The 12,652-nt window shown below is 42.3% G+C and overlaps 1 protein-coding gene across 2 annotated transcripts in view; it reads right to left on the bottom strand.

The window, feature by feature from the left end:
- Positions 1-12,652, bottom strand: part of EIF4B (eukaryotic translation initiation factor 4B) — a 35,735-nt gene that overhangs the window by 19,549 nt on the left and 3,534 nt on the right. Inside the window, exons 1-4 of one of the 2 annotated variants that reach the window (XM_082213721.1) lie at positions 9,365-9,505; positions 5,422-5,553; positions 3,987-4,195; positions 1,265-1,381 (exon numbers count right to left, since the gene is read on the bottom strand). In XM_082213721.1, the coding sequence (XP_082069847.1) occupies positions 1,265-1,381; positions 3,987-4,195; positions 5,422-5,553; positions 9,365-9,383 (477 nt within the window). In that variant the 5' untranslated portion in view covers positions 9,384-9,505. Of the gene's footprint in view, positions 1-1,264; positions 1,382-3,986; positions 4,196-5,421; positions 5,554-9,364; positions 9,506-12,652 lie in introns of those variants that run through there. The other variant, XM_082213720.1, reaches the window with a different exon arrangement.

Raw genomic sequence — 12,652 nt, 5'->3', positions numbered from 1 at the left:
CACCATGCATCTTCTGAAGCAGTCAATTTTTACCAAAATAAATATATAATAATACATGAGGTAGCGTAAGGTAAGGTAAAGGACCCATGGATGGTAGAGTCCAGTCAAAGGCTATGGGGTTGTGGCACTCATCTCGCTTCAGGCCAAGGGAGCCAGCATTTGTCTACAAACAGCTTTCTGGATCATGTGGCCAGCATGACTAAACAGCTTCTGGCGCAACAGAACACCATGATGGAAGCCAGAGTGCACGGAAATGCCGTTTACCCTTCCCGCCACAGCGGTGCCTATTTATCTACTTGCACTGGTATGCTTTTGAACTGCCAGGTTGGCAGAAGCTGGGACAGAGCAACAGGAGCTCACCACTGTTGTGCGAATTCAAACCACCAACCTTTCAATCGGCAAGCCCAAGGGGCTCAGTGGTTTAGACCACAGGGCCACCTGTGTCTCTAAGGTACCTCCCTATTAAGATACTTTATTTCCAGCACTGCTTCCAAATAAAGCATGCATTATTCCAAAAACACGTTGGAATCCTCTGTGCATCCTGAGGAAATCCTGAGTAACTGGGATTTGCCTAAGATGAACAGGTTTCCTGCCCTTAAACTTGCAGTCTGCAAACATTATTAGGAAAATAAAATTTCTAGGGAGTGCAACTCTAGAGCCTTAAGAAACCTTACTCTGGCAATCCAGATCCTTGCCAACTCCTGCAAAGGGTTAATCCCCTGAAAACAGTCTTTTAGCTCAAATTATTGCGTTTAATGATCAAACAACAGCAGAAGACTCTCGGATGGGGACCTCAGTGTCTGGGCTGAGCAATGCAGGTGGAGACGCTCCTTCAGGTATACTGAACTGAGTCCATTTAGGGCTTTAAAGGTCAGCACCAACACTCTGAATTGTGCTTGGAAACACACTGGAAGCGTACTTAATTGTATGTGGATAGGTTTGCAAGCAGCAACATGGTTGGGCAGCCTGCATAATCTGCCTTCATCCTCTGGTTATTTTTAGAAACATACTGCCTTTTGTGCCCTGAGAGTTTCACATCAGCTGACAGAAATGCACCAGATCCTGTTACAGGTTATCTCTTTCAATGATTCTTTCCTCTCTAATCCAGACACAGATATACCTGCAAAGTGAAGCACTTTCTATGCATCATTACTTCAATCAAGTTTTCAAGAGTTTGGCTCCTTTGAATTTTCTCTCCACCCCAGAGGCTGGGCTACATCAAGCCAAGGGATATGACTACGTTTCCTGGCAGATTTCAACTCACCTCTTCATTGAGGCTCAAAGCACGGAGCATGGAGTCCAGGTCTTCAAACTCAGCATATCCAAATCCTTTCAACCTCTCTGGATTACTAGGCTCCCGTGGTAAACGAACAGCACTTATCTGCAGTTGAGTGAGAGGGGGAAATATTTTAAGTAACCATCTTCCTACAAAGAAGATGCAGTGGTTGTCTCCAGGTGCCGTGCTCCACCCACTGCACTTATTTAAATACATTTTCATGCCACCCTTCACCCTTAGGGTGGCCTTTATAAAATACAAACTTGCATAACTCGCAAGCAATTGAAATCCAGGATAAATGTCCTTGGGCTTTACTCATTTGTTTGTTAAATGTGTGTCCTACCTTTCCACTATATGGTGCTTGTATGTACAGAAAAACACAAGCAAACAATGTTATTTCATAAAACTTATATACTGCTGATAGTAAGAAAACCCCCTCAAAGCAGTTAGAAAAAAACCTTTAAAAATTAGTAATAGCAATAAGGGCACTTGAAAAGAGAAAGGCAGGAGTGGACGCAGGTGATAGATTTTCACTCTTAAATCAGACCACATAATATACTCTGGTGTTTCACACCAACAGAACGATTATCCTACTCTTTGATTCTACACACGCATTACTAACACCAATTATTATTTCTGCTTCCCTTATAAGATGATAATGAAACACTGGAGGAACACACCTTTTACAGCACACTATTATGCATGCTTCCTCAGGCTCCTCCCATCAAGTTAAATGGGCCTTAACCCCAGCTAAGTGTATACAGGACTGCAGTCTTAACCATCCTGATTTCAATAAAGACGGCTTAAAAAGATGCTAACTTTATTCTAGATCAGGAGTACTCAGAAGGTAGATTGGAACCCACCAGCAGATCACTTGAAGCTTATACATTTCTATTTACACTGCACATTCATTGCTATCAAAGCTACCAAATATATATTTAGATTAATGGTTAGCAGGGAAGAATCTTCTTCAGTTTTTGACCACCACAGGACAGTTAGATCTTTCTTGGAGCTTGACTCAAGATAGATGTAACAACAAAGAAGATCAATGATGCTTTCTTTTATTGTACAGGAAGTTCCTTCCAACATCAAATGCAGTTTCATCACACCTGTCTTGTTTCTTTTTAAGCCCCAAGCTATGTACAGCATTTCATAACAAGAGGCTTGTCTGCTGGGAATTGTGATCTGTCCTTCCAGCATGCTAAATCACTAGAGGTACAATTCCCAAACCATGTGACAAGAGAAACCCTCATGTGCTGTGTGAAATAGCAGTTCACATGAGTCCTGAGCACATCTCACAAGAGCTGCCTGTTGCATCTCTTCACAATTTACTGTTCCGGCTTTGCCTCCTTCCAATCTAATTCTGTTCAAGTGGGGGAGAGAGGAGAGCCAGACTCTTGAAGCACAGTGTCACTACTACTCTGGCATCAGGACAGAAAAATAAACACACACAGTCTAAGTTCCTTGAAGGTAGAGTGGTTCTTGCTGGTACATCCTCAGGTGCACAAATGATATCTATCTCCATAATTTTTTTTAAAGGCATAAAAGGTAAAGGTACCCCTGACCATTAGGTCCAGTCGTGGTCGACTCTGGGGTTGTGGCGCTCATCTCGCTTTACTGGCCGAAGGAGCCAGCGTACAGCTTCCGGGTCATGTGGCCAGCATGAGTAAGCCGCTTCTGGGGAACCAGAGCAGCGCACGGAAACGCCGTTTACCTTCCTGCCGGAGCGGTACCTATTTATCTACTTGCACTTTGATGTGCTTTCAAACTGCTAGGTGGGCAGGAGCTGGGACCGAACAACGGGAGCTCACCCCAAAACGGGGATTCAAACCGCCAACCTTCTGATCAGCAAGCCCTAGGCTCTGTGGTTTAGACAGGCATGCCTTTGCTTTATTGCACTTTGCAGATATTGCTCCTTACAAGAATGTGGGTGCAGCTGCAGGAAGCCTGGAGACTTCCAGGGGAAGGAAACCCCCCAGTACTGGCGCCACCCCCCCCCTTCTAGCCATGGGAGTGGAGCAGGCTGGAGACAGGTTTTTCTCTTTCTGCCCCTGCAACTGGGGTGGGGTGGCTTAATAGACTACACTATAAACATAACTTTGATATGTACTGGGATATCCCAAAAATTGTGTGACTTGCTTTATTGTGCTGGCCTGGAACCGAATCCACTATATTTCTGATCTATGCCTGTACCTGCCAGATGTTTGGACACAAGACCCCTGACCAATCACCCACTCAGCAAACTGCATGAAACTATTTTAAGGGGTGGCTGCCTGCTTTGGGCTAACCAGAAGCAGAAAACTACTCTTTACAATTGATAGGTTTATGTAGCATAAAGCTATTTGAAAATAGTAGAGTTGGGTCTGTTGCTGCCTTCCAAACTGTAAGGTATTGAGAAGCTAGAAACAATATAAAAATCCAGATCATTCTTCTCACTTTATAAAGCGCTCTTCACTTCATCAAAGAGGCCTGGGATTTCTACCAGCTGCTAGGGAAACTCCTGTGGAGTTTCATATCAGAAACATCATCTTTAAAGACAAGGCATGTGCGGAATTTCTCTTGACATTACCATTTTCACACAGCTTAAGATAATGCTGCTATCCTCTCAAGGTGACACAAAAAATACCTGGATTCTTATTGAATGCTTTCTTCTGGATTCCACGTGGCCCTACCAGACCGTGAACCTTAAAGCTACCCGTGAAATACTCACATTAAGCCCTCTGAAGAAGTCCTTGATGGACTCTTCTGACACATCATAGGGCAGGTTTCCCAGAAAGGCAGTGTAGGGGGGGGACTTTGGGAGACGGCTTCTGTCAATATTGGGCTCCCGAGCTGCCCGAGGTGCAGTAGGCAGGATGGAACGGTCAATTGGAGGGGCTCGGTACACATCGTCATCGTTGCTATGCCAGGTGGTAGAAACTAGGAGGGAAAAGCGTTACACATTAGCAAACACACAGAGCATTTACAATGAACAGCAAAGAATGTTCAGCCTCCATTTGACTTGTGGGCAGCGAGGAAAGTATTGGAGACTTATAGGGACTGGTCACTATTAGACAAGAGCACCACCTCCACAAACCACCCCAAATGGGATTCATTTTTCCAAGCAAACAACAGCCTAATAAAAATGCCATGCCACTTCATAAGCAATTTCCCACATTCTAACTCACAGAAACACAAGGAATTGGTTCCAAACCATCCACTCAAAGAGAATGTAGGGGAAATGGCTGCAAAAAAGCAGCCAGCTGTTCTAAAGAACAACTCCATATTAGTAGCACTTGCAATGACTGCTGACAAATGTTCACTTCAAGGTGTGTAGCTGAGGGCTGTGATGACTCTCCAACACCTTGGAGAGGTGATCACAAAGAGGTATTCTAAATGAACCAGTGTCTCCATGTGCAGGGAAAGATGCTGCAGCAACACTTCAATCTTTTGCAACCTCAGGCTACATAATACAGGGCCCACCCTGAATGCCACTCTCTATGTGACTGAAGCCAAGTGACAGTCCTGCATGCTCATAAAGATTCCATGGGCTGTATTTCTTAGGAAGACACACTGCTTAATGTCATTGCATACACACCAAAAGCCCACCAAATTAGAAATGGGGAGGGGCTTCTGATAGCTTCAGAAGGACTCAGTACTGGGGAGGAATATGGTACCTTAACTCTGAAATTGTATTAGCTTCATTGTGCTCCAAGCACCCCCAAAGCTAAGCATGACAGCAGAGATAAGACCCCACCCTTTGGACATAAATTTTGGCTTCTTATCATGGCTGGAGATTTCCATAGCTGTCCTAGTTGACACTTATTTTGTTTTCTCTAATAAAACAAAATAACTACTTACCCAAAATTCATTATAAAAATGCAGCAGAGAACAAGAAACTGCTAGTATTGGCCTTCCCCAATATGGTACCCTTCAGATATAGGACAGCAACCCACCATCATCCTTGACTATTAAGAATGCTGACTGGGACTGACTGCAGTCCAACAACAAGTGTATGACACCAGTTTGGAGGAAAGAGATAATAGCTGAAAAGTCAAGATTAGAAGAAACTCCAGGATGTTTTCTCACTGACACCTAGAAACTGTTCAGCAGAAGCAAAGCAACCCCCCCCCCGAACCAAACACCATTATTATGTCTTATCTTACCATCTCCTTCCAGATCGTCTGTCTCATCTGCCCAGCTAACTGGTTTTGGAACAAAGGTGGGAGCACCACCGCCATCCTCTGCTAGAAAGTCTGTCAGAGTCAGGGTCTTCCCCTTCTTGTTCTTCTTCTTAGCTGTAAGAAATAGAAAAAGTGATACAAAAGCCACTTCAAAACGTTGGAAACTGCTATTGTCCTTTACCGCTTACTTGCATACACAATGCCGATTTGAACACAAGCAACCAAACCAACCAATCTTAAAAGACGGTAGGAACTGCCATTAAGACAGGAAGACATTGTGTTACAAATCCACTTTTCCACAGCAACACCCAATCACACATTTCAGCACAACCAAAACATACACTTGAATTCAAACAGATTCAATTTCAAAATCAGTAGAAAATAAAGTGTTGTACAGCTTCATTCCCCATCATTTTCTTGTTGTGATAGTGTTCTAAGTTATTCTATCCATAGATAGCAGTTTGTAATGAGTTCTTGGTAAGCTAAGAAAATATTGGTATTCTGCATTGTAAAAAAAGGAAAGTGTTTGCAGAGAGGCATTTCATTAGGAGAGAATTTCATAGGCAGGACACCACTGCTTCCTTTTTGGTGTTCAGAGGAGCAACATTTAACAAAGGAAAGAAGCTAGCAGCATGGCCCAGAAACGGGATCAGGACAGAGAGAAGTCATCTTGGGTCCAGATGACCTGCTGAGCCAGAAGCTCACTCCCTACTCAGCTTAAGCCAAGTCACACAATGGGCTTTACAAATGAGGTAAACATCAGGGAGAACTCTGTATACCCAACAAGCCTCCACGAATCCACAAACCAGAGAAGAGAACTGTTGGCCAGTGATAATACTCAGAGCTCTATATAAGACTCCTCTTCATAGTTCTCTGTCAATTGTACTTAACTTGTGGGAGGTCTCTTATTCCACACTGGGGGAGTTTCTGCCTCCAGTAAAACTCAAGAGAACTGCCCTAGTTACTGGGGATCCCCAATGATAAAGAATGCTGCATAATAGAACGTATAATAGAAAAACAGTCAACACCAAATGTTAAAATCCTAAACACAAAGAACACAACTGCCACTTTGTTCACCTTAACTGTTATATATTTTGATGGCACAGCAAAAATTATATTGTGGTTTTGCTTACAAGGGAATCTAGCAAAAGTCGTCTACTCAATACACAGAATGCTGGAATTAACATTCAAAGATGCCAGCTGAGGGTTTAAAAAACAGTAGGAACCCTTAGAAGCTTGCTATCCAACCTACGTGGTTTAAATGGACCTTAAATGTAGCATTAAGCAAACCCTGTTAAAGGTAAGGAAGTGTAACACAAGAGTTTTATCATGTACTTTCATAGATGAATAAAAATCTCATTTCTCAGATTGTATGGCCACACCAATTTTTATATGTGGAATAATCACCATGAGTCAACATCTATCACAGGATCACTATTTGTGTCAAATGTGCTCCACAGAAAATTCCAGTTTTGAAATGTCATGAAGACTAATAAAAACTAAAATTCTACAGAACGCCTTTGGGCTTTTACCATGTCAAAAAGGAACACAAGAATTCAACCTATTTCTAGATCTTAGGTGGAAACCTTAAAGCCCTGGCAAAGGAACCAGTGCTTCCTAACAATGGTAGAAAACAGCCTACACACAGAGCAGATAACCTTCTATCCTAGAAGCACCCAATTCTTTATTCTTGGAAGTCTGCCCTTTATCTTATGTGTCAGACAGACAGAATGGGAGGGTATTTACTATGAGCTGTCAGAATTTGAAACAGAGAAAAATGCTACCCTAAATGCTTTTTAAAATTATTATTATTATTAGGGAAGAAAGTCTTGTTTTTGAGCTTGATTATCCTATCTGAAATGCTGTTAAATATTACACACCAAAGTTGTTGGCTCATACAGTGCTGCTAGAAAGCACACTTGTAAGCAGAGAACAGCCTCCAGAAGAAAGGAGGATCTGGAATAACTGATACTATTGAGGCCACAGAAATGTCTTTAGGGAACATCCTTTCCAATGTAAAAGGGGCACACAGTGTTTCCTACTTCTTGGAAGAGTAATGCACTTTCTGTTCCTTAGAAGCACAAACTCCCCCTTAGAACAGGTGACTAACTGGGCCGTAGTAGGATTATGCTGTCCTTGGCTGGAGTATAAAACATACTGAGAGGGGGAAAGAGTAAGGAGCTAAAATTGGGGGAGAGGGAGGAACGGTGGGCAAAGTCAGTTTAATTCTTTATAAGCAAGGATTTGTAAGCCTTAGCTGGCCTTGGTGGCCATGCAACAATCCTTGCTTGCCAGAAGCCTTTCCTACCCACCCCAAAGGGGGGATTCTTGCCTGTGATCTTATGCTCCTAGGACACCTGGAGCTTAGTACTACTGCAACAGCAAGCCCCTACACCTGCCTTTCCTAGGTAGGTGGTGATGGTGGAGACAAGGCTCTGCCATACATTCTCTTTGACCTTGTACACTGCTTCTATTTGTCTCCCAGCACTAGAGAAGGGCAGGGACTCTATTCAGAATAAGGGTTGAATAAGGGTAGACCAGGTTGGCAAGTCCCCTGCAGTTTGCAAAAAGAAGCAATCTGCTATGGAGCTGGGTGGGAGGAAGTGGGGAGAGACTGCGTGGCCCGCTCACATGATCTCTGCTCACATCTTCCTACCTCTCCTCCACTGCAGGAAAACTAGAGGGCAATGTCACATTTATAAACTGCAGTCTTTTCATCACCTATCAGTAATATTCACACCAGTGTTACATACCAAAAAACATGATGTGTGCAACAGCCACAATATTTACTGAGAGAAGTAAAGTTTTGAACTTGGGTCTCTAATAAACAAGCCCAACATTTTGTTTATGGAGCTGACCCACCAGCAAAAGCACTTCTCCAGTGACAGCACTTGTGTTTTGTGGATCATCTAACTTTAGGCCTTTTAAATTTTACTATCATTGTCTATATACAGGCAGTTCTATACGGAGCTCTTGGGGGGGGGGGGAGAGACCTTTAACAGTCCCAGCAAGAACTAATTGAGAAGCTCCAGCAGGCTGTATCGGACCATGCCCCAAAAACATTCCCAGGCTGCTAGCAGGAGAGAGGGGGGATGAATAACAGAAGACTGAAACAACTCTCCTAATATTTACACAGCAGCTCTATTTTATCAGCTACTATTGCACCAATGTAAGCAAATTTTGCACAACCCTTGATTCATCAATTTTCGCTGTCCTTTCATTTACTTAACATTTATATACTGTCCAAAAACAAAGTTCTCTGGGTGGCTTACAATAATGAACATATTGTTAAAACTTATCAGCCATAAAAACAAAATAATACTGCATAATTTGGAAAAAAAATTGGGAGGACATAACCTGGTATATGAATTTCCATGACTTATGATGATGTCTATCCTCACTCATACTAATGCCAAGTGATGTTCTGAACAGCCACTTACTACTCACATCTTGGCAACTTATCACTGACTGCTCTGCATTCCTTAAACCTTTGTCCTGGAGTAAAACAAGTGTGTCTATATAGCACTCATGAACTCCCCCCTGCCAGAAACAGTCTATCTTGGAAAGAATTATGGAGAACAAAAACAAGCATCTTCAACTCTGCATTTATGGTTGCGTTAAAGCTGCAGCCCTGAAGACCAAGAAGCTGGGTATTTCCACTGCAATTACCAACAGTAATTGGTGAAGAAGCAACATTGAAGCATTATGATTCACTGCTGATAGGGTGATTCATTATATACCACATTCAATACTGTTTCAAGAAGACTACAGATTCGACTAGGGCTGGATCCTGTCTCCTACACCACCAGCAAGCAGAGAATCCTACTCCCTGTGTGAAGGGCATGGGTATGGGAAATGGACCCACTGCTATGGACTGAAAACACCTAATGCTTTCGAGCTACGGACACCCATTTAATTTACTTACTTTCTTCTGCAACCTGCATAGTAATTGGCCAATACTTGACCAAAGATAAACGGCATGGTTTTAAAATATTTGCTCCCTCCCCTCTCTTATTAAGAGTGCAAATCCTACAGTAAAGTTACAGGGTCATGTTTATCTGCCTCCACATTGTGATAATTTCAATTATGTCATCACATTGTGACTTCATGGCAAGGTTGTCAGAATATATAAAAAGTACCCTTCAAACATAGGCTGCTTTGCCTACTTACAGTGAGGGAACCTTAGTCTCATCATCGTTGTGCTTTGGAGAAGTATGTTTTTTGAGCTTCCCAAACAGACTCTCCATTTCCCAGTGACTAGAAGAGACTGGTATTCCAATGAGATCAACATGCCTGTGAGTGGAACCCTCATTGTAAAAAGTCCCGTTAGAAAGAGGAAAAGCTGTGTGCATCTCTGTGCATATGTGAGGCTCCTGTTTTAATCACAGTCATCAAGTATCACAAACAGCAGGGCTGGGAAAGACTTCATGAGAGCCTAGAAAGTTGCTAACCCTTCAAGTAGGTACTGGGCAAGGAGATTATCCATGTCCAGTATGAGAGAATTGTACAGCCTATATACTAAAACTGGACTCCAGTTTAATACACAATATTTACACACAAATGCATTTAGTGTTCAAATACAGCACATCCTTACAACAATCTTGTAAAGAATGTTCCTATTTTTCAAAAAACTGGTGGGGTAGGGAGGGTCAAAATTAATCGCTTGCTCATAGAAAGGCAATATTTGAAATAGGCAATCCTAGTTCTTGATGTAGTCTTGGTCACTTTTCTACACAATCACCACTGTACTGTCAACTGTGTAGCTTGGAAACCTCTTTGTAGGATGCAATAAAAATAGGACTTTCTGCATTGCTGTCCAAAGGCTCCAACATATAGCTCCACCTTTGGGATAGGAATATTCAAAAATACAACTGTGGTCCTTTCAGTTCACAGTCTTCATAAGAGTATCTTCTCCAGGCTCTTTTGAGACTGGAACCCCAAAGGCCAATGTAAAAGGAATTACATACAGGACCCCAACTTAATCTTGTTAACAATACACCTTTCTCTTGGCTTTATTTCCCAGTCGTTTTAACATTTAAACCACAAAACCTTCACACCCACAACTCTCCTCCTACCCTAATTAACATAAAGCACTGTCATATCCACTGCAGATAAATCAAGTTTAAATAGGAGCCAAAACTGCTGCATGGGCCCTAGGGGCACTCCCCAAATGATGTGATCAGACAAGATCTATTTCAGTGAAAGGCAGGAAAGACCTTCCACTGTGCTTTGCTCATCATACTGCACAGTAATAATCTCAAAGCCCAACCTGTAAACCAGGCATATGCAAACTCGGCATTCCAGATGTTTTGGGACTACAGTCATACTTTGGGTTACAGGCACTTCATGTTGCGTTTTTTCGGATTGCGGACTGCCGAAACCCGGAAGTACCGGAATGGGTTACTTCTGGGTTTTGGCAGTTGCGCGTGCGCAGAAGCGCCAAATCGCAACCTGCGTGTGCACAGATGCGCCACTGCGGGTTGCGGACATGCATCCCGCACGGATCACGTTCACAACCCGAGCGTCTACTGTACAACTTCCATCATCCCTAGCTAACAGGACCAGTGGTCAGGGATGGTGGGAGTTGTAGTCCCAAAACATCTGGAGGGCTGAGTTTGCCTATGCCTGCTGTAAACTGTCATGGGGCATCAGTAGAAGCTCGTTTTTATTGACTCAAATTTCTATCCAGCAATGTCCAGAGGCTCCTGCAGCAGCTTAATGATATCAGTACAATAATTTAAAAACATAAATTGAAGTGTAATAATTACCTTCTTACAAAGATCAAACATATAAAGTTTACTGGGCATAAGATATGAAGCCTTTGTCCTAGACAAATGTCACTACCATCTGTATCAGCAGCTCACTTTTACTTTTGCACATCCAAAATACAACTAAGACACTTGCCCAGTTCATAATGTTTCAAACTGTGGTGTGGTTCCAGTTAATACTATCTGTTAACAATCCATGTTGCACATCTTCTGGTTTAAGGCGACTCCTTGCTTTGCAACTCAGAGGACAGATGATGAGGCTGCAAACCTTTCAGTGTTGCATTTTTTTTATTGGCATAACTATTTGAAATATAAAATTAGCAGCCTTAGATGCTCAGTCACTTACAAAACTGAATGCAATGAAAATGCCATTTAAAAAAACCAACAACCTGCCAGTTTCCTTAACAAAATATTAGAGTAAGCCCTTTTGGAGTGTTGAAGTTCAGGCTGGTAAGGACAAACACATACAGAGTACTGAACACTGAACTATCAATCAGCTTAGGAATTATTTAAAAATTTAGTTGGTCAGAAGCAGGCAGCCTACTAACTGCATTTTTAACAAACTAGATCCTTCACATGCAGCCATTTCCACTTTCTTTTGTCCCCGATGGCATGGCACTCTTAAAAGGGGCTATCTGTATCACTTTCTCAGTGACAACAAATGCAATGATAACAAGCAAGCACTGGACTCAAAACCTGCAGGCTCAGTTTGCATCAAATGGCTGACAACTCAGAGAGAGCAAGCAGTACAGCAAAGTCACACTGCAAAGATACACAGTGTTGCTTGATCTTATATCACCAACCCTGTCAAAGATCAAGAAAAATACTGAATAACCCCCACATGGCTGAAAACAGTTCTTCTTGCTGGTATAGGGTATCCATAACCCAACACCAGTCCCTGCCTATATTATAGGCCCCCCCGTTTTGCCAAACAAGACCCCATTATGCCCATATTGTTCAAACCTGCAAGGCTGTTTTCATGGCATCTCTTGTTCTAAAGAACTGGGTCAAAAATTAAGACCTAAAAGCTACTGTCAAGAATAGATACAATTCCTGTAACTTAGCTGAGGCGGCAGCAGCAGCCACAGAGAACTTGCTGTTGAAATACAATCTTCTTGTCCTATCATAACACAGCTTTATGGAACTGCTTATCAAGTTTATCATCAGAGGCACAAAATATATGCTCATAAGGATTCTTTGAGCAAGTCACCATCTCTCAGCCTAACCCAATTTGCAGGATTGTTCAAAGGCTAACACAAGGATATATAATCAACCCTTATACAAAGGCCTGACAATAAATATAAACTTTAAAAAATCTAATGAATAAATGCACTATGCCAATGCAGTATGACAAAAGAATATCTACCTTTTTTAAAAAAAAGAGGAAATGGGTTAGCTCTCTTTTCAATGAAGACTGCAAGTGAAGGAAGCTCGCCAAACTTACT

The sequence above is a fragment of the Podarcis vaucheri genome (genome assembly GCF_965113315.1).
Source record: "Podarcis vaucheri genome assembly, chromosome: 2".
In the NCBI taxonomy this organism is placed as follows: Eukaryota; Metazoa; Chordata; class Lepidosauria; order Squamata; family Lacertidae; genus Podarcis; species Podarcis vaucheri.
This window is presented reverse-complemented; position numbering and strand designations above follow the sequence as displayed.